The sequence below is a fragment of the Glycine soja genome, chromosome 3, assembly GCF_004193775.1.
Source record: "Glycine soja cultivar W05 chromosome 3, ASM419377v2, whole genome shotgun sequence".
NCBI lineage: Eukaryota > Viridiplantae > Streptophyta > Magnoliopsida > Fabales > Fabaceae > Glycine > Glycine soja.
The window spans coordinates 39,137,203-39,159,775 of NC_041004.1; the positions used below are offsets into that span (position 1 = coordinate 39,137,203).

At 29.5% G+C, this 22,573-nt stretch overlaps 1 protein-coding gene and 1 pseudogene across 1 annotated transcript; both read left to right on the forward strand.

Moving 5' to 3' along the window:
- Positions 1–1,414: 1,414 nt before the first annotated feature.
- Positions 1,415–6,063, forward strand: LOC114406883 (protein indeterminate-domain 12-like). The gene is made up of 3 exons (XM_028369731.1): positions 1,415–2,274; positions 2,587–2,983; positions 4,941–6,063. Exons 1-3 carry the CDS (start codon positions 2,106–2,108, stop codon positions 5,791–5,793), a joined length of 1,419 nt encoding a protein of 472 aa, XP_028225532.1. The 5' UTR covers positions 1,415–2,105; the 3' UTR covers positions 5,794–6,063.
- A 7,640-nt stretch (positions 6,064–13,703) lies between these two features.
- On the forward strand, positions 13,704–19,097 carry LOC114405258 (annotated as a pseudogene).
- The last annotated feature ends 3,476 nt before the right edge of the window (positions 19,098–22,573 follow it).

Consider the following 22,573-nt stretch of genomic DNA (forward strand, 5'->3'; position numbering starts at 1 on the left):
AAGAACAGGTGATTTTTTTCATCTCTTCTTTATTAATAAAATACAAATGAAAGAATGTGAGAAAGTACAACAAGACTGAAATTAGTTTATAAATACAAGACATACAAAAATTATTGATAAAAGGGTTAATTTTAATAGAGTAGTGATAATTTTGCATTTTCTTTCTTTTTATATTATACATACACTCTTTCCTATGATAAAAAGAAGAAAAGTGAGTACTCTCTCTTTTTTATCATATATAAAAAGATGAAGATGCATGTACTTAAAAATGGTCATAATAAAAATAATATAAACTGTAATTTCATATAAACATTAGTTGCAATGTTCACAGTTTAAATTAATTTTGTAATCTTTATGTCAAGAAAGGTTTTGCCTAACCACCATTCTGATTTGAGAGTTAATCTTACGTTCATGGAAACATTTTTCCAAAACCATAAAATTTTTATATATTTAAGAAGAAACAAGTATTAACAAAAATAATAGTAATATTTTATAATAATTTTTACAATAAAGAGGGAATAAAAACAAAAAACAAATATAAAATAAACCAAATAATATAAGATATAGAAATAAATTAAAACATCATAAAAATTATGCGTAAAAATAATATTATTCTAAAAAAAGTCTGAAAAACATTTTTTATTTAAATAAAGAGTTTATAATGTACTATTATAGTATTATTGAATCATAAATTGTTACATAGCTCCTAAAACTGTTAAATACTATATAATAGTTATTTTAAAAGTTAGATATAGAATATTTTTTAATTTATTAACAGTGTAAAATTATATTTATTATGTAGTATAAAAATTAAACTGCTAAGTGTTAAATAAAAGCTGAAATTTTCCCAAGTCATGACATGGGTGAAGATACTTTTCAGTATTTGCGCTGCTGCAATGCCACTCCATATCTTCCATGTCTAGCTTTCTCTCTCCAGACTTCCACTGCCTTGCTTTTACTTACCAAAGTTTTTCCTTATTTTTATATACATACAAATAAAAATTATTTATGATGTGTTTTGAGTATATACAAATTATCATTTATATATTTTAAATATTCTATTAATATTTTACATTTTTTTATCATATACATTATAAATTTTATTACATTTATTATTTTCTTTTTTTTTTTACCGTTTGTAGGGGTCCATTTAATAGAGAAAATATAAATGAAAAGAAAATAAATTAAGTTAAGAATTTTAAAATAAAATGGAATGTGAAAATATAAATCTCACATCATTTTATTATTTATTTTTCTCATTTTTTATTGTCTTTTTCTTCAAATCGGCATAACCTAAATGTTGAATAACACATTAAATATTTATGAAACATTTTCCATTACATTTTGTCACCTCCCTCGTTAGTCTGCCACTGTCATCATCACCCTTTCTTCTCGTCTCTATTATTTACAATAGACACAACATAATAGAACTCATTTTCTCATCTCATCTTCTCTCCCATCTCTTTGTACACCCAAATAGTTTTTTTTATAAGAAAAGAAGAAAAAAAAGTTGCCAAGTCCTATTTGGGAACTGAGATTGTTGTATTTAATTAGGATATTAAATATCTTCTGCTTTCGATTGCATGCCGGATTCTCTCTTGATCAATTCCACACACATACACACATACAAAGAGAGAGAGAAAAGAGAGAGATGTGTCTGATATAGTTGTGCAGAGTTGCTCAGACAAGCAATCCATGGCTTAGATAGATAAGATAGCGACTTGGAAAATAACACACCACCATCATCACCACCATCATCATATATCCTCTCTTCACGAGATTAATTTTAGCTTTCTTTTTACCACAAAGAGAATCTCCAATTATGCCTTTCTCTTTCTACATGTTTTTGCCACCTCACTAGCTGCTAGCATGCCCCCCTCTCCTCAATAAGTTTTAGAATTTTTTGCACTTGTTTTGCTTATCGTCTTCTTGGTCTGTTCCAAGGTGCAAAAGTGACTTCTTGTGGAACCAAAATAGCATATAGCTAGGATTGGGAAAACAAACAAATAAACCAAGACAAGAGAATATAACATCGTATCTCGCTTTTTTCTTCTTTTTTTTTTCATTCCCAACCTGTTGGAGTTTTTCTTCAAATTAAAGGCAATATGTTCCCCACTGCTATTTCCTATTCAACTTCTTTGTCTGAGGATGCCAGTGTTTCTTCTGGTACAAAAGTTCAGGACTTGGGAGGACTCAATCATGGGGTCTCAAGCATTTCTCCTCAGCAACAGCCTCAAAAGATCAAGAAAAAGAGGAGCCTCCCTGGAAATCCAGGTACACTATACTTCATTATCATTTCACAATCAATTAATTGAACTCTTTGGTACCTATAACATATATATCCTACAAAATAAAGCTAAGTCTAGTTGATAACACGAGTTCGAATATGACTCACATCTCAGAAGGATATGAGTTCAAATTTTATTATTAATTTAAAATTTTCGTTGGTAGATAATCTATAACTATTTTTTGTAGGAATTGTGAGAGATGTTTGCTATGGAAACTTAACTCATCTTAAATTTTTTTTATGAAAATATATATGTCCTTCAGTTGATCAAGTTAAAATATGGAAAGTGTTTGTTTCAGACCCAGATGCTGAAGTGATAGCCTTATCTCCGAAGACCCTTATGGCCACAAACAGATTTGTTTGTGAGATCTGTCACAAGGGTTTCCCGAGAGATCAGAACCTGCAGCTACATAAGAGGGGCCACAACCTCCCTTGGAAGCTGAAGCAAAGGAGCAGCAAAGAGGTGAAAAAGAAAGCATACGTTTGCCCTGAACCTTCATGCGTTCACCACAACCCCTCAAGGGCCCTGGGGGATCTTACAGGAATCAAGAAACACTTCTGCAGAAAGCATGGAGAGAAGAAGTGGAAATGTGAAAAGTGCTCAAAGATATACGCGGTTCAGTCAGATTGGAAAGCTCACTCAAAAACCTGTGGTACTAGAGAATATAGATGTGATTGTGGAACACTTTTTTCCAGGTAATTAAACTTGTTCTTTATCACTTATCCAATTTCTCTCACAATTCTAAAATGTTCATATTTAATGTTTTTCTCTCAATTAATTCTAGCATGTTTAGATATGCTTTAAAATTATGATGATTATCTCAAAATCACAGTATTATTATATGATTTTTTCAAACAATTACATGTTACTTTTCATTCACCGTGGTTTTAGAATTGATTTTGGCTCACCTTACCGTCACCCAAACATGTTAGAAGTCGATCCAATCTTCTCTTTACTTCACTGTTTTTTTCTTTAATTTGATGGTTTTTGTATCCATTTTTTACTTCACTTATTACTGTACATACAAGCACGCATTTTTTTTAAAAAATAAAATATAAAAACACGTATAATATCAGAAGCCTATCTTTAATATTTTTATTTTTCAGTGGATCGATCTTTGGTTTTACATAAGAATGGTAAGCACTCGCCATGGCATATTAGAATGGCATTTACAGGTAGCACGAAAGTGGGACAACATAACATGCTTCTATTGCAAGAGAGATATACTTATCTTTGAATCCTGAAACTGCCAAATGAATATATGGCAATAACCAAAAAAGCACAATTCACGTATCTTTTGTTTTATCTACTGTGTAGTCTGTGACTCAATAGCAATTTTGATCTTTAATTATTATTATTTTTTCAAAAAAAGAAAACATGTGGTGCATGCACATACATGAAGGGCATGATGATGATGATATAATACTATTTCTGCATTATTATCTCCATGGAAAAGTTTAAATCTTAACTTCATACTAGTTTTTTAGACTACAAAATTTTCAGTGTGTCAGATAGTGCTCAATTGTCTTCTAGAATATTTGTAATTTCTCTTTCCTTCCCTCTTATGTACATTTGCGCGTGTGCAAGTGGCTGCATACTCAAAAAATGATGATGATGATTTATTTTTGTCTACTAAAAAACCAATATAAAAGACACAATTGGCGATGATTTCTGACTTTCTCATTCTCTTAATTTTGTTTTATTGAGAATAATACTGTGCATTGTATCTCTCGATTTTCATCATTGTGAAATCTGATAAATCTGCAACAATATCAGATGCCAAGTTGCTTTCTTTCCTCAAGCTTTCATCAGTGAATATATACTTGCATAGTTACATGAGATCGACTTCTTCAATTCCATATTTTTGTGTCTTGCATGAGCACTAGTTTCCAAAGGCTTTTGACATCACTAACAAGCTATAACCATCAACACTATGTGTCAATATATACTCATAATTTGTATAGCCATTTCTTCATGCACAAAAGCATAAGCGTGTGTCCATGCATCAGTATGTAGTAATTTCTCTCTCCTACTTTAAATTTGACCAAATGACGACATGGTATCTCGTTTGGTCCAAGCCTTTGACACTTCATTCCCTGTGGACTCGCTCTCCCATGCATGACTTCCCCATATTCCATACATTCCTTTTTCCAAACGGGACACAGTACTCCATACTCCAATCACGTATGATAGATCTCCCCCTATAATAAAATATACTCTCGACCATTTAATTACTTGTTAATGTTACTCTTATGATGAACACATCACCATTCCCATTCACATTACTCACTTAGAAATACAATCCAAAACAATAATGCAATAGTTTTTCCTATTAATTCATGTCCTCCATTTTTTCTAATTAATGCTTTCTTCTAATACAGGATAGCAAATTTAACTCACTCTAAATTAATGATAAATACTACTAACTAAGAAAATTTAGCTTACATGAACAGTGTGCACAAATTGATATAAATCTGTCATATTTGATTCTTACAATTTTTTTAAATGATAAATACTATATCCAATGTTGCTTCAAATAAACATATTTTATAAATTTATTCACTCTAAATACTAATAATAAATACTCTAATCTTGTTATTAGGCAGTGAAGATAATACAAATTGTAATGTTTTATGATGTGAAAAACCGCAGGAAGGACAGTTTCATAACACATAGGGCATTCTGTGATGCATTGGCGGAAGAAAGTGCAAGACTATCAGCAAATCAATTAGCCGCTGCAGCCGCCGCCACCGTCACCACCACAACAACAAACCCATTCCAATCTCTATATCTTTTCCAAACCCAACAACAGAACTTCCAAAACCACCAAATGACCAGTTTCAACCAATGGGACTCATCTCAAGAAAACCCTAACCCTAGCAACAACATTGCCACCACTTCCCTCCACATCAAGCCAGAGTCTCAAAGCTTCCACAACCCCACCCTCTCTTCATTTCTCCAACAGCAACAACAAGGGCAACAGCCCAACAACAACAACAGGGGCATGATAGCCTCACCATTTGGGAACCTCCACGTGGCAGCAGCAGCACCTGCCACGTCATCATACATGTCAGCCACTGCGCTGCTTCAGAAGGCTGCAACCGTTGGAGCCGCTGCCATAACAGGCCCAGTACCTGTTGGGCCACAACAGCGCGTGAGGGGTCACGTGGCTCACCACCTCGGCGCAGGCGAGTTCGGAATCGGTACAGTGAGTCAACTCGACCCGGTGGTGTTGGTGCCAGATAACAACAACTACACGAGAACAATGTTCAAGAGTAGTGACCGTCTCACAAGGGACTTTCTGGGTCTCACGGCAGATGCTAACGGCGGCGCGGTTGACGTTAGCACCAACGTCAAGGATATGCTAGCGTTCACTGGGGCCGTAGAGTACCACCAAGTCCAACCGCACCGTCAACATCATCACCACCACGCGCTTCTGAAGCCCCAACAAGGCTTTGGTTTCCTTGGGACAACCACTGCCCCCGAGACGTGGTGGAATTGTTAGACACAGACAGGAGAATAATTCCAAGTCACGAGGGTAAAATAGGCAACACAACTTTGCCATTACACTGACCCTTGACTCTTGAATCGTCAATCATCATCAATCTGTTTTGGTTTTAACACCTCGTTATAGATTTTTTTTTTTCAATCCGCTTTAGACTTCAGATCTTAGTTTTGATTGTTGTTCTCTCAATTTAAATCAAGTACAATGCTTTAGTTCAGTTTTTTTTTATTTGACTGAATATTAATATATTTGGTGCTTTGTTGTCATGAATTCCTCTCTCTCTATATATGATCTGTTATCATTAAGTTTGTCTAATTAGAATTTAACTTAGATTTTTAAAATGTTTTGAGTTTGAGCTTTGGAGTTTGGAAGAGAAAAAGTGAAAGATTTTATTAAAAGAGCGTGTTTGTTTTATAGATTAAAAATTCGTTATTTCTAGAAATTTGAAATTGAGAATATAATATTTTCATATTTATTTCAAGTTTTAAAAAAATATTTTGGGTATTATTCATTTCTGGAAAATAGTTAAAACATAATTTATTTCACTTTTTTATTTTCACGTGGAGTGGTGGAAAATTTGTATTCTTGTGAAAATGTTGAATGCTTTTATTTTCTTATTAAAATTTTATTTCAACTCTTGTTTTTTTCAATTATTTTAAAATTTAATAATACTCCTAAAAATGTTAAAATTTAATCAAACTCATTTTAAAATATTATCTAGAATAACATTTTTAGTAATAATATTTCTGAGAACATGATTCCTTAAAATTTAGGATCATACTTTGAAATAAATGTCTCTAAGATTATCAATTAAGTTCTCCAACTAAAATTAATCATCACAATTTTAAAACATGGTGAAAAAAATATAAAATACATTTATTCCATATGGATAAAAGTACTTTAGGTACTGTTTGTATTATTGTTCAATTAAAATTAAGTTTTAATTATCTCAATATAATTTGCATAATAAAAGTATGTATTAAATGATTTCATGAATTACCAAAGTGAACCTTCAATTCGCATTAGAAAACAGTAAAAGGAACACATAAGGTATTGTGTTTAAGTTTTCTCCTTCAATTAGGTTGATGCCTAACGAAGACAAGAAATGTACTTAATTTTTATTTTGATTTAAAATATTACTACCTCTAATTCTATATATATAAGAAACAAAAGATACTTTTTTTCTGTTTATAACAAATATATGATTATTTTATTTTTATTTTTGTATTTGTAATTAACTGTGAGCTCTATTTATGATTATATTCATTTTTTTCATGAAAATGACTATATTTATTAAGTTATCAATAAAATAAGATATATTCATTGACTAAAATATTATCCTTTAAAAAATAATCATCTCTTAAGTTAGTAATGTAATAAATAGTCTTAAAAATAAAATTAAAGTTTATAATAAACTAATTACTCTAACCATTTTTTATATTAATAAATTTAGTAATTGTCTTATATATAAGAACGAAAATAGTATTAATGATATTATCTAATTTCTTTTGATTAATTTTACTGGTCTAAAAAGAGTCCTAAATAATGACATGAGAAAGGAAGCTAGATATATAAATATATTCGAAAAGCATTGGCAGGCTGTGTGTCTGTGACTCTGTGTGCGTGCATGTATGGTGTTGGGTTGATGGAGTCAAGAGGAGACGATGGTGGCCTTTCTTGTCAGTATGCAAAAGCCAAAATGTCACATGCAATAAAATTATTATTAGTCTTTTGTTGTTATCGCTACCTATGTCCTATCTTTATCTCCACAGCTTTTCATCTTGAGTTACCTATATACGTACTACTAGCTTTGGCTTCACGTTCACCCACATATACACATATATGTGTATGTGGAATAATAATTAAGTGGATTCTGAAAGGAAGTTATGTGCAAAAATTGGTTTGATTTGATTTTTTTAATGCTTTTGGTATATTTGATCTCTATTTTATATTATAAAAAATTATATTCCATTAGAGGATATTTAAGATAATCTTCTTTTTAATATGGGATATTATATTTATACTTCCAACATTTTTCCCCCATTTTTCTTCTTTCTATTTCTCTTTTGCTCTCGTTCATACACCAAAAAATATACCTAAAAAATGAGCTAGGTATATGGTAATCATTTTCCTTTTAATATTTGTACTATATCACAGAAAGGAAAAAAGATGTCTTGACAGACCGTTGAAAATGAAACAGTAATGGAGAGTATATGAGGCAAACTATGAGCATGTCACTTTTGTCGAGATAGTACTTATATATGTACTCCTATTAGTGTGGGTAGTAGTCGTATATATAAAACAAACAAGAGAAGAGATTCAATGCATAATGTAGTATTTATCAAGAATTTCAGTGACTGAAAGTTGAAGATTAGCGCAGCACACACATTAAGATTCGTTAGGCTTATTGGGAGGCAAATTTCTTTGTCGACCTTTAACAAAGCTGACAATAACAAAACCAGTCATTGACTTTGAGATTTACACTATTACACACAGAGAACGCCCTGCATTAACCGTATTGGTAATATTATTGTATTATTATGTTACTTATGCGATGGGAGGGTTAGGGTAGGTAGTCGTTGATGTTCTTCATAAAAAGATTGCTATAAATATGTTGTACTTTAATTTGATTTTTTCTATATATATAAGTGTAATATTTTTAGAAGTATTAATTATTATTTTTAAATACTTTTAATATATGGTGAGATTATAACAATAACAAATTAAAAAAAAACATTAAGAAAGTAAGTTATACTAGTTAAAATATTTTTTTTAAAAAAGAAAATAATATAATCACCTTGACGATAGAGACTATTAAAAAGAGAGAATATTTATCTAAAATGGGAAATAAATGTTATTAACTTCACGTTGAAAAGTATAAATAGAAAATAACAAATGACACTTAAATATTACTATTATATACACAATTACATCTCCCAAATAAAATAAATATCATAATATTAGTATTATAAATTTTAATTTTTTAAAAAAAAGTTAGGGTCCCCAACTTCTCCTACGTCATTCCATCTCTCTGCTTCCAGTGATACCTGTGGTTTATATCAGAAAAATCTCTAGTGTAGTTAATTAAAATTAGTTATTAAAAATGCTTTTTTTATAATAATTCATTAAAATATAACGTATAAATTCTTACAATTATGTCATTCTTTTTACAGGTACAATAATATATATGCATGAACTTAATTTTGTTGGAAAAGATTAGTGAGTACTAGATGTTGTAACCCGCGTAACTATTTACACTTCTGGCATCGTGTCACGGGCAAGTCCTATGCATTGCATTTACAGAAGGGACATTACATCTTTTGAAGTTCGCACTTAGAGTTTGAATGGTATATAAAGTATCGTGCGCGTGTATGTGAAAGAGGGAAACGATCAAGTAGACAAGTAGAAGAGGATGGGAGAGGTTATCACATGATGCCGGTACTTGTCAGGAGAGTCATTTGCCACACGGATCCTGATTCCTTTCTTCCTTTGATTTTTTTCACTCATTCATGAATAATTCTGTTGAATCAGAGCTCAAACCTGATATGTTTAAATCATGGAATTGATAAAGTAGTGGGATAGTAAGGTCCTACTTTACATTTGAGAGATCCATCTAATATAAATTTATATTTAACTTTTTTTATATGTAAAATTTTTATTGAGTTAACTATAATTATATATCACGAGAAAAATTAATCTTTAACGTAATAAATTAAAAGATACTTATAATCTTTAATCTAGACAAAAAATTATATGTTCGATCTTCTTCCAAAGATTACAAATATCATAACTCCGCTAACATTACATGTTAATTGTTAATATTTGTCTACAAAATAAATGTCATATCAATGTAAATGCGTATAAATTTGACTGTACTAAGTTTAATTGGTTCACGACGCCAAGCAACTTGGAAATGACATGTCTTCGGCCCCTGACCACTATTTTCTTTCCGTGTTTTTTTTTTTTTTGAAGTAATAGTAGACAAAATAAATTCCCTTGGGAAGTTATAAATCAAGTGACCTTTGTTAAATCGTCAAATTAATCATCAGAGATTTGGCTTGTTAGAATGAACAATTCACTTTAGAATGTAAAATAATAAATCTTGATAATTTATTAGAAAGTTGTGGATTCGAAGTAGTTGTGGGGTACGTATGATACCTTGGCCAACTAAGATAATCTTAGTAGGTATACAGTCTCAGAAATCACGAGAACCTTTAAGCCGAAGTGGCTTGGTTTTAATTTAGGCCAACTAATTAAGGGTAATCCCGGAGGGTAATATGATTAATATAAATATAAAAGTATCCCTGTTGTACAGGTGTTTGTCATTGTGGTATTTTAACATTTTTTTGTTTAATAATTTGGATGAAGTCTCTGTCTGCATGGATGCAAATAACGAAGGTTGTGTCCAGCTTATGTTAAAAAAGTGACGCTGTTTTGGATTTGGCAGCTAAGCACCAGAGCTTCGTATCCATATCTTTTGTCTCTATATATGCCATGTAAGAAGACTTGTCTCCATAAGGGTCATGCTGGCCATTATTATTTGAAGTTTACAAAGTTACTTTTGTGAATGACTATATCACCAAAACAACTCATCTATGCTGTTTGTGGAATTTTAAATCCCAGCCCCGTGAGTTTTTAGGTTATAAAGAAATTATAGGTTAACACAAGCTTGTGGATTAATTAGTATTTGAGTTTGAGGTCTAGATATATAATTATATTAAATATTTAGAAGGAAAACAATTTATCGTTTATAATAATTTTATTTGATTCGAGTGAAAATTATCACTTGTAAGAAATACATATAACATCTACAAATAACAATAAAGTCTATCATATATGTGAATTCCACTTATGTTTTTTCGTAACCGGTTGAAAGTCCGGATTAAGGAGGGAAGTTGTGTTAGACCATTGGCACCAACTTAAAATTCGCCTTTATACCCAACATGGATACATGTGATATCTTAAAAAAACAAAAAGGATTACAAAAAACATATATAGGAGCTGCGATAAATATATATGGGTCACCTAAACTAAATTAGAGGTGTAAAATGTTCAAAGATAATGCAATTAAACTAAACTAACAACACACCTTATAAAGAACGAGTTTCTACGCATATGGATGTCGTTCGTCCTCCATATATAGCAAAATCTTTTTATTCCATTCTCAATGGTTGCTGCAAAATCCTAAACAAACTATGGATTAGCTAGTTTGGGAAATAGTGGGCACATTTTGTAGCCCAAGGCATTAACCAAACTCCAATAAATTCTTTTCCTCGTCGCTTTTTCTTTAGGAAAAAAAATGGAGTTTCGAAGAATTGGAGCCTTTTCTAAAGAGGAGGCTCCAAAATAAAACCTGCATTATAAGCGTGAGTGGTGTGGAAAGGTAAACTACTTAAGGTGAAGGTCTATATGTCTATGTGTATTTGTGCGGAGTGTGATGGTGGTCCATGACACATAGGGGGTACTCAATTAAAAGGAAAAAAAGGAAAAGAAGAGGAAAAATAAATAAAGGGAAAGATAAATGTCAACGGTTGCTCAATGGAGCTTTGAAAGTTCTGAATCACAATTCTCAGCCATCTTTCGTGTGATCCCTTTATCAAATTCTGTGCGCATCCCCACATTTTGATGAGCAACTAATTACAAATGCACTTCAACATTGTAAATAAAACATAAATGCAATTTACCAATGAAAGTTTGGTTCTAATAGAAGGAGTTAGTAAGAGTTTGTTTTTCAGTTAGCACACATTTCAAAGTGCGTTGAACTCAATCCATGTGAGTAGTGTCTCAATAGAAAATCAAACACCCCTTAATCTTTCACAATCTAGTGAGGTTAAAATTTGAATTCTACTAAAAAACGGTGTTCATATTTTTTACCATTTCTTGAAAAAGAGAATAGTTGTGCAAATAAAAATAAAATAATGCAGTTTACTAATTATCATGTTTTGCGAACCATTAAGGGTGTATTTAGATTGCCGTTTAAAATGCTTCAAACGAACAATCTCACTTTTCCATGCGGTAAATGTAAAAATAATTATAATCTGACATTTGAGTGAATGATGGTTGACGTTGAGACCTGAGGGCAACTCTTTTCCAAACACGCATTAATTTATTAGCATATCCTGAAGCTGAACGTATTTAGCTTGACACAGTATTCTTCGGTGTGCATAAACTCTCCAAATTTCCTTTTTATAATTTCCCAAAGGATCACCACCTTGTCAATGTACTTAATTGGATGTGTAGCTATACCTTTAGCTGATTTTTGGAAAGCTCCTCAAAATGGAATTCTATTTTGCAATTAGAAAATGAAGAGAAAGTTGGCAACAACTACTACTAAAACTCAAAGACTCATATTTAAAATTGCTAGAAATTATTGCAAAAAGAATGGAAAAAGTTTGTAGTCATTAAAATTCAGTATGTTCAGTGCAAGGGAAAAAGAGCCTGGGGAGTATCGAAAGAAGATCATGGAGTTAGTATATCCAAGCTTTTAGAAAGGATACTTATAAGTTGCAGGGTTAAGGTACAATACATCCCATTTGCCTACTAAAATAACGCCCTTTTTGCACATCCCTCTGCGCCACAAAGAGACAAACCAAAAGCCTCTTCTTTTTCTTTCCTACCCCTTCTTGCATATGTCATCTTCCACTAGAAAATCACATTTCAACTATCCCTATTTTATTTCCCTTTCTCTTTTCTAATCCTAATAATTACCATTGACATAACTTTATTTTCCGTGCTTCTTGCTTCCAATGCAAATCCCATCCATCCACAAGTATGACAGAAATACAAGTTGTCATGAAATTGCACTCTATGGCAGTAGTATCTGCGAATGTGATATTTTTGTCTACCTACTATAAAAACCAATCTTCAAATAGATACAAGATTTAATTTATAATTCTCTAAAGTAAAATCCACCATGATTATTAGGAATTAATTAATGTATTCCATCCTAAAGTTATGAAAGAGAAATTTGAGGTTTCACCCATTAATAAAGTTACACCAAATGAATGTAACTTAAAAACATCCTATTACAAAAGGTGCAACCGGATTAGGTAATAATGGTGGAGATTAATTCTTCCTTCACCTGTTTTACTACAAGTATTTTGTCCCACTGACCAAATTAAAGCAGGTCAGTAAGAAAACTGATAGTGCTGGAATATAATCAGACCACCCCTTTTAAAGCATATTTATATTCGTCCTTCGCTTGCTTTTTTTTTAATTCTACCTTGAGGGTAAACATCAAGAATTTCAAGGAAGAAACTTTATTTGCACGTTCATCAGTTTGGTACAATAAACTAGTTTAGCTATGTCCGAACTGACAATTTTGTATCTTGGTAAGGAAACAAGAATTTTGGAACTAGAGAATCAATAAAAATTTCCATCTGTTTAAGCTACATTCAATTCAATGCATTAATCAAATAACGTGTAAGCAATGGATGTTACCTTTACAACTCTGTTTATGTTAGTGATAGTCATCTACTGAACTGTAAACACTGACAAACAGAAAAGTACAAGCCAGACAATGAAAAGCTTCCAATTTCAAATATGCATCAATTTGAATGCTCTTGGGAGATACCTGGTGGGCCAATTCATCCATAAAGTTCACTTCACTGAGTATAATTGAATAAAGGGAAAATAAGAATTTTTTTCATCTCCTAACAATTCCAAAGTCATGCACATATTTCTCCTCAGAATTCAATATCTGATGTATAAATTTTTGTTCGTTTTTTTTTTTAATTATTGAATTGGATTAGCTTGATTTACACAATTTATATATAACTGTGTATTTGGCTGAAAGCTAAGAAAATGTCACGATCCAATTGCATATTCTATCTAGTGTACGAAAGAGAAACTAAAGTCTCAATACACATGCAGAGCAACTAATGCAGAGATTCGTGCACTGAAATGATGACATGATAGAGAAAACTGGAAAAGGAAATATGCCATTGTCAAAGTATACATTGAGGTAATCTGTCCCTCTCAGGAGAAAAAAAAGGCAACAATACAGTTCAAAATTGTCTAAATCAGTTGATACAAGAAAGCATAAACAGCTTGCTTGGTCAGAAAAACATAATGAATCTGAATACAAATTGAAAATGACATCTACATTGAGAATATGTTATAAATGGTAAGGTAAGGTTATGCTTACAAAAAGAAGATATAAACATAATGAAGAACAAAATGGCGCCAGAAGAGAACCTAAAATTAAAATAATATGAGATGGCATGCATATTAAAGCTTAAATAACACAATTCTTGATATGCAGATATATATGGCACAGATGAGAAGCAATCTATCAGCCTCTGTCTTGACTAATTCCTTTTTTTATGATTATAAGCTGCAATCAAAACTAAAATGGACATAGCTTCCTTGTGCTCTTAGGAGTAGCGTGTGTTTGGTTTTACGATGAGAAATATCAAAATTGATTTTGCCTCTTATAAGAAAAACATGATCTTAGAAAAGATAGATGTTAACAAGTCTCATATTGTCTGCCTCAATTATTGGGGAGAAATTTATATATTTATTGGATAATTTCATTTTGTCTTAATTGGTTTTAAACTGAAAACTAACATAATATAAGAGTTTATAACCTATCTTAGTTCTCATCTTATATATTATATATTAGAAATATAACAATACAAATATTTGGCTAATTATAAAATACAATTGATTTTGCCTCCAAATATTGGTTTAACTAGAAGTAATAAAAACTAGCTTTTGTATTAGGTTAAAAAATTTATTCAAAGTCTTAAAACAAACTTGTTTTTAGGATAAAAAGATTAAAACATAGATCTCTTGATGTATCAAATTTTGTGAAATCAATTTTGTAAACATTCACTTAAACACACACCTAGTGTAGCATCCAATTGCAATAATCGAATGAATGGTTTTTTTTTTATGTAACTTCATGCATATACAAATAAGAATTGATTTCAAATCATTATTTTCAGCACGGGCAGACTTTCACTGAAATAGCGATGAAAACAAAAGGGGCATCATTTTACCGAGTGAGGACAAAAAAAGGAATAGTAATCAACTGCTGTTGTTCACTTTTTTTTTTCACCATAGTAAACATCATACGAACTATGTGGACAAAAGAATCTTATAAGCATGACTTCAATATGTTTTTTTCTCTCTGTAAGTTAGCATTTTTTATTTTTAGTCATTGTAAGTTAGCCCAACACAAAGCATCATGGAGTTACAAAAATCAATCAAGGCAGAAAATGGTAAAGGAAACTGCAACTACAAGAAATGGAAAACAAAGATTAACTATATATCATCCTAAAAAAATAGTAATGTAATATTGGAGATTGGAGAATGTACACCAGAAAAGCATGCAAATAATTTCCCTCTCATATGCACACCAAGTAACACCACCACTTTTACATCTGATAGTGTGTACAGTGTACTTATTATCACAATTCGGTTTAATAATTTTCTTGCTTTAGAAAATCCAAATTAACAATTTGTTAAAAGTAGTGGTCACTGGTCAAGGCCTTCATGAGAAGTGTATCCGAGACCTTTCATTGCATTCTGAAAAGTCTATTCTAGAATGTAAATTTACATTTTAAAATGAGTTTTCCAAAATATAATGAGAAGTGTATGATGCAATAATGAGGGGTACAAGATACTGTAGCCATTCAATGATGGTGAATGGCAACGTTCAGTTTTAATTGGGCCAAGAGACAGTCCAATTTAAGCAATTGCTAAAAGAAAGGGCTTAAAAACAATCTTGGACGGTAAGGACCAAAACAAAAATGCCCAAATAGTGAATTCTTACAGACAAAAAAATGGTAGTTTTTTTTTTCGTTTGCACACCATGATCCACCCAGCAAAGGGACTAGCCGTAGTCCAAGAAAATAGAGAAAGATAGGAAGCAAAAAGACAGAAGCAAGAAACGAGAGATAATTAGAATAATAAAAAAATAAGAAAATTTAAGAAATAGATAATAATTATTTTCCAATAAAAATTTTGTACTTTTGAATTCTTAACCATCACGCTAAAAATAATAATTAGCAGAATTTTTTTTTATACACCAGTTATAAAAAAAACAACAAAAACGCTATTTTTTTAATTTCATTTACCATTACATTGAAGATGTATAATTTACTTTCCTATGGCATGAAAAAAATATTTATTAAGAAATGACCAACAAGATAAAAGTTTTTTTAAAATTTTTCCATTTAATCACAGATTTTTTATGTATTGTAAACTTGTTGAATTTTGTAATAATTATTTTAAAATTTGTATTTAGAAAATTTTCTAACTGATTTTCATTATAAAAAAATTACACTAATGATAAATGAAAATTAAACTCATATTAAATGTAAAATCGTTAGTATTTTTTCCATATTATTGCACTAGTTTATTATAAAAATATTAAATTTATATCTTAAAAATAAAAGTAATTGGTAGGCTTAGATTAAAAGAAGTAAAAAAAAATTAATAATAATTAAAATTTCAATCTATATTATGTGGAGAAGACTAAATTTTAAAGTAATACTTTATCATTTATATTAATTGGAAATAAATATGACCGAATTTTTAATTAAAATCTTGCTTTTTTCAAAAATATTATTTATTATTATAATAAAGATATCCACGATAAATTGTTAATATATATTTGATGTAAATCAGAAAATAATTATTTAATAAATATAAATAAAACTTGAGTTGCTTTATTTAAAATTTATTTGAGCTTATAAATAAAACTCTTAGTCTTACTGTTATGACTGAAATTTAAATTGAATTATAAGATTTTTTTAATTTATAATAAAAATACATGAAAAACATACATTAGTTTTTCCCTTTAATTTCACTCACATTTGACGTAGTTTTATTTTATAAATGTCTTAAAATGTAATTAAAAGCTTCGAATTGGATTTAAATTTCATTCATAACAAGTAATTGAAATTAGACATCCATCACTAGGATACATAGTTTATTATATATATATATATATATATATAAAATATACATAAATGGATTTCAATTATTATATTCCCAAAAATGTTATTTTTAGTAATAAAATTAAATAATTTAAAATGATTTTCATGATTTACATGTATGGTCAAAAAAGATTTAAATAACTTAAAACATTTTTAGTAATAAAATTAAGGTTAAATTATTCATTTGGTCCCAATAATTTCACTATTCGTGTATTTTAGTCCCTATAGTTTGAAAGTGTTTTTTTAGTTCATATAGTTTATATTTTAATTTTCTTTTAGTTCTTATAGTTTAAAAATTATATTTTTAATCCTTATAGTTTGTATTTTAATTCTTTTTTAGTTCTTATAATTTGAAAGTGATAATTTTAGTTCCTATAATTTGTATTTTAATTATCTTTCAGTCCTTACTAAAAAAAACATATAAAAATAATAAGCTACAAATTAATTATAAATTATCCACTATTTTTTTATTACAAATTATTTGTTAATATTTTTGTAGTTAATTGTAATTGATAATAATATTCATATTTTGATGACAAGGACTAAAAGAAAATTAAAATATAAAGTATAAGGACTAAAAAAATCACTTTTAAACTATAAAAACTAAAAGAGAATTAAAATACAAATATTATAAGAACTAAAAAAAATACTTCCAAAGGACTAAAAAAGAATTAAAATATAAGTTATAAAAATTAAAAAATTACTTTAAAATTATAAAAATTAAAAGGTAGAAATAATGAAACTATAGGGATGGAATGAATAATTAAAACTAAAATTAAATAACTTAAAACGTTTTTCATGATTCTATAAATAGAAGTAATATTTCTGGGAATTTTGTAGTCATTGGCTATGATATTTTTTGGAGCCCAGACCATCCGGGAATTGATTTCACTGTAAGCTAGCCAAATGCTTCCCTTTTTTTCATATTTTTATTGATGTGCCAACAAATTAAATACCTCCAAATCCATTTGTCGAATCAATTAAGAGCATGATCTCTTGAGCATTTTGCAATAGTTATTAATCGTATGTTTGCACAAGTTTTGTATATTTTGTGGTTAATATGTAGGTGACATCTCCACGAGGGAATTTGGCGTACTCTTTGAAGGGAACATCAGGGGGAAAATTTCAGTTCAAAACCTCAGAGTGGAATATACAAGTTTTGCTTTCACAACCCTGCTTCAACGCCAGAGACTGTATCTTTTTACATTCACGTTGGTCACATCCCAAAGATGGTCAGTACCAACCAAATTTTGGTGTCTCGCTATAATTAAATTAGCTAGACTTAAATTATTGGAAATGGATTGTCCAACCAAGTAGTCCAATTAGGCATAGCAATTAGCAAGCACTCACGTTTCATGATGGGCTATGGATTGTTTGGTCAAGTAGGCTGACCCTGAACAATAAATCAATCATAACGAGATAATTGGATCTCAAACCTTTCGCCTAATCACATTTTATATATAAAAATGTCTTTTTTTTCACTGATTCACACGCATCCAAAGTTTGATTAAAGGCTTTAGAAAACATTTAGACTGAAATAAGTTCAAATATCATTTTGTATTTACAAGTTGAACTCAATTCAAATATATAGTTTATAAAAATGAAATCAATCAAATCATTATAATTAAGAAGTATTTTACTAGCATTATTTAAGTAAATTATGATATATTAATGTTATTATTAACATGCATGGATATACACATTTGCCAATGAATTTATTTACTCAATTTTACTTTTGGGTTCAGAACATTTGGATCCCATTAATATGAACATCGCGGAGTTGAGAGAAGCACTAGAGTCTATCATATCAGAACAAAAGTACTTGAAAGCACGTGATGCTAGACATCGACACAGTAAGTTAACCTAACTCGTTAGTTGTTACTAAAGATCATCTGAAAGTTTAATCAATTATGTGTTGTTGGTAACTTTTTTGAGGTGAGAAAATATTTCAATAAAATTTTCTAATTAAAGTTGTTAAGAAGATTCATGTTATTAGGGTGCAGTTTTTTTTTTATGAGATTATTTGGGTGCAGTTTAAATAGCTTTTAGACAATTTTACTTATTGCTAATTAGTTTTAAGTTCAAATACCTTTTAATGTTAGTTATTGTTAAGATAAAACCTAGCGAATATTAACTCAATGTGCCCTTATTAACCTATGCATCTAGGTGGATTGTAAAATGCTTTTAATTAATTCATTTGATGTATTAAATTTTGCAACTACAGCAAGCGAAAGCACCAGAAAGCGTGTTGTCTTCTACACAATCTTGGAGTATGTTTTGTTCGCTGCTACAAGTTTATTACAAGTGGTATACATTCGACGTCTATTCAGCAAATCATTTGCTTACAACCGAGTGTAGGCTTCATATTGAATCATAATAGAACTCCTTTGATTATTTCACTTTTTATTCTTCTTGATTACTTTGTAATTCCTCCATGCATAACCAACAACTAAATTCACCATTTGAGTATTGGCCAAGTAGCATCATAATGTGTTATTAAACTTTTCGTAATTATCTATACAAGGAGCATCTTTAGATTTTTTTCAGAAGTAATTTTAAAAGAAAAAATATATAAAAAACAAACAAATACTTATCCGCAACCAAAATTAAGTTATGCATAAATTAAAAGTCAATTTTTAGAAAAGCTATCAGAAAGGTTTAACAAATTAACTATCCATAAGCTAATTTAACTTGCATAGGATTTTTTTTTTCATTTTATTTTATTTTCTTATTTTATAAGTGTTTCTAGAAAAGTTTATGCACACAGATCCATATTTCATAATTTGGGAAATTAAGATTAAATTTCTTATGTGGAAGACAACTTGATTGTCACAATATAAGTGTATAATATAAGTTTAATTTGTATGAAGCACACCTTAATTAGGATGCAAAGTGGACCATTTATCCATCTTAATTCACAAGCATACACTACCTTGGAGCTATATTATTATTTTACTAGAGAATTAGGACATACTTCATTGCTTCTTTCTCTTCCACGATATAAAGGATGAATTAGATCAACATTACATCATCTGTAAGAATGCATGTGCTGTGTGAAAAAGGTAGTATTTCCAATTTAAGTCACAATATAATTGTAGACCAGCATCAACATGCAGGATAATGTTCTGTGTAAATTTATTTTAAGATAATCCACTACTCGCATTGTTGCCTCTTAATGATCTTTGGGTGTTTCGAAAACTAAGAAAGCGGACGAACACAATACCTAAGTTTGAGTCAGATTATATATAATGAGGTATGTAAGTCATCGATACCAACCATCGATACTACATAAGAGTTTTCATGACAGTTCCTCTTGCCATTGTCAAATGATGATTCTGTTCATGGAAAATGTTGTTGGCATTGCTCTTAGTAATACAATTTCAGAGACTATATAATGCAGACTTCCATCGGCTAAGAAAATATTAGTATTTTGAAATTGCACCCATCATTGAACTGGTATAAATATTATTACCTCCGTTTTATATACATGAAACAATTATTTAATTTATTAAGATAAATAAAAATAGTTAGATTAATTAATTTATCATAAATTTTAATTTTATTTTAAGACCATCTATACATTAAATTATTTAAAATATGATTATTTTTAAGAGGATACTTTTTCAATTGATGATGGTGTCTTATTTTTGTTAATAGTTCAATAAATGTATCAATTTTCATGGAAAAAATAAAATAATCATTAGAGGTAAAAATAAAATTTATTAATAAACTAATTATATGTTTCTTATAATTAGAATTAAGAAAATATTTTCTTTTATTTCTTATATATAAAAAAGATGTAATAAAATTAAAGGTTTAATGATTCGTTGTGAAATTATAGTTGAATCAATCATAATTAAATAATGTTTTTTAATTTAAGTATAATACATTAAATAATATTATAAACTTACAACTTATAAAAACCTTAATTACATACTCAAAATTAATTTTGGTAGCTACTTTTCAAACATCATTTAACGTGATAATCATTTTTTTAATATATATATATATATATATATATATATATCCAAACAAGAATCATATTATTTTTTAATCGCATTTACTTAAAATCTATTCTATAAATTTATTAATTTTACAAACACTAATCCAAATACACACTTAAGTTGTTGTCTTATAAATTGTTGTCTTATGTATAATTTTATTTTTCTTTCAAAATTACATTACAGTCACTACTGAATACTGATCCTGTCGATGCAATGGTGCAATGGTGCTTCTGCCTTGTTACCATCCACGTTCTTGTAGGATTAACGATGGTCCTAATCTTTCTGTAACGAGAAAAAAACATTTATGTATACAAGTTAAATAAATTAAATGAATAGTTATTACAATTTTATATCCCGTGATAGTGTGTAAGATGTTATAGGTTTATTCAACCACAATAACAGCAGCATTGATCACAAAGGAGAATTAATATTTAAAAGATAGTACAATTTAAATTCGGAACTCCATCGTATCCAAGTAGATATTTAATTGGATTGTCCATATGTTACAGGCCTACGAGGCAGCCTACACTAACAGCTTAGCCTGAATCAGACACTACAGAACTTAGCTGTCACAAAATCACCAAACTTTACAACGCATGCAAAGGGTCACTGAGAGAATCGCCAGAGGAATAGACCCTAACCAATTACCGATAAATAATGAATCATCATACATATTTTACATCAATACATTTTGTCATTTTCTTACCAATAAATATTAATTTATCAAAATATTAATCTTTATTAACATATAAGATCAAATCTATGCGATCAAATCTATATTTTTTTTTTCCTTTTTTTAACATCAAAACCATCTTATATTTTTTTGTCCTAAAAGGTAATTGTATAATACTATAATTCTGTAAATATATTTATAAATTATTTGAAGTAATATTATAATATGTATGAACTACTTTTATAATCATATCAGAATAAAAATTGAATTATTATAGTACTGAGGTGTTACTCCAAAAATTATATATCAATCTCCTAATAAAAACTATATTGTAATCGTATGATAATTCATGTGCTGGTAGATTATGGATTATGGATTATTGTATCTTTTAGATCAGGTAGTATTTTGATTTCTATACACTTAGCTTCTTTATACTTTATGTTTATACTTTATGTCCAAGGTTATGGGGCTCGATCATATCCTTTGGATTGGTCGTATTTTGATTTCTACACATAGCTTGCTTCTAATCAGACCTTAAATTAATCATTTTCTTATTGAATTAAAGCCAAATTCATTTACTTCCAAGGCACAAAATTATCATGGACATAATTACATACCAAAATTCTTGAAATATGATAAAACATTCTATGAAAACTCAACCAATGAATGCCAAATTGACATAGACACATTTGTATATTAAGATTCTTACAATATGTTGAAACATTCTTATATGTCATAAACACCTTATTCTAAGAATATCATAGGAAATGCGTGCAGCAAATAAAAATAAATAATCTTCATTTTGTCCTGGAAAGAAAGATTAAATAATACATTTTACTTTTATGTTTTGAATTAGGTCTCCAATACGACAAAATCTTTTATGGAACAATTATATTATGACTCGTTGACCCCTAAAAATTGATACAAACTTACGAAGGGGTCGACACTGTGATGATAACGGTACAAAAGGAAAAGGATGTGCAATTGTTTTGCTAGTCTTTTTTTTTTTTTTTTCTCGATGGCTGGGAACTGGGAAGTTACATTGAATTGACAACTGAGGATGATCACGCTCACACTTGTGCAATGAGAGAGAGAGAAAGGGAAAGTTAGAGGAATGAGCAAAAACAAATAAAAACATACGCATGAAAATTCTAAAC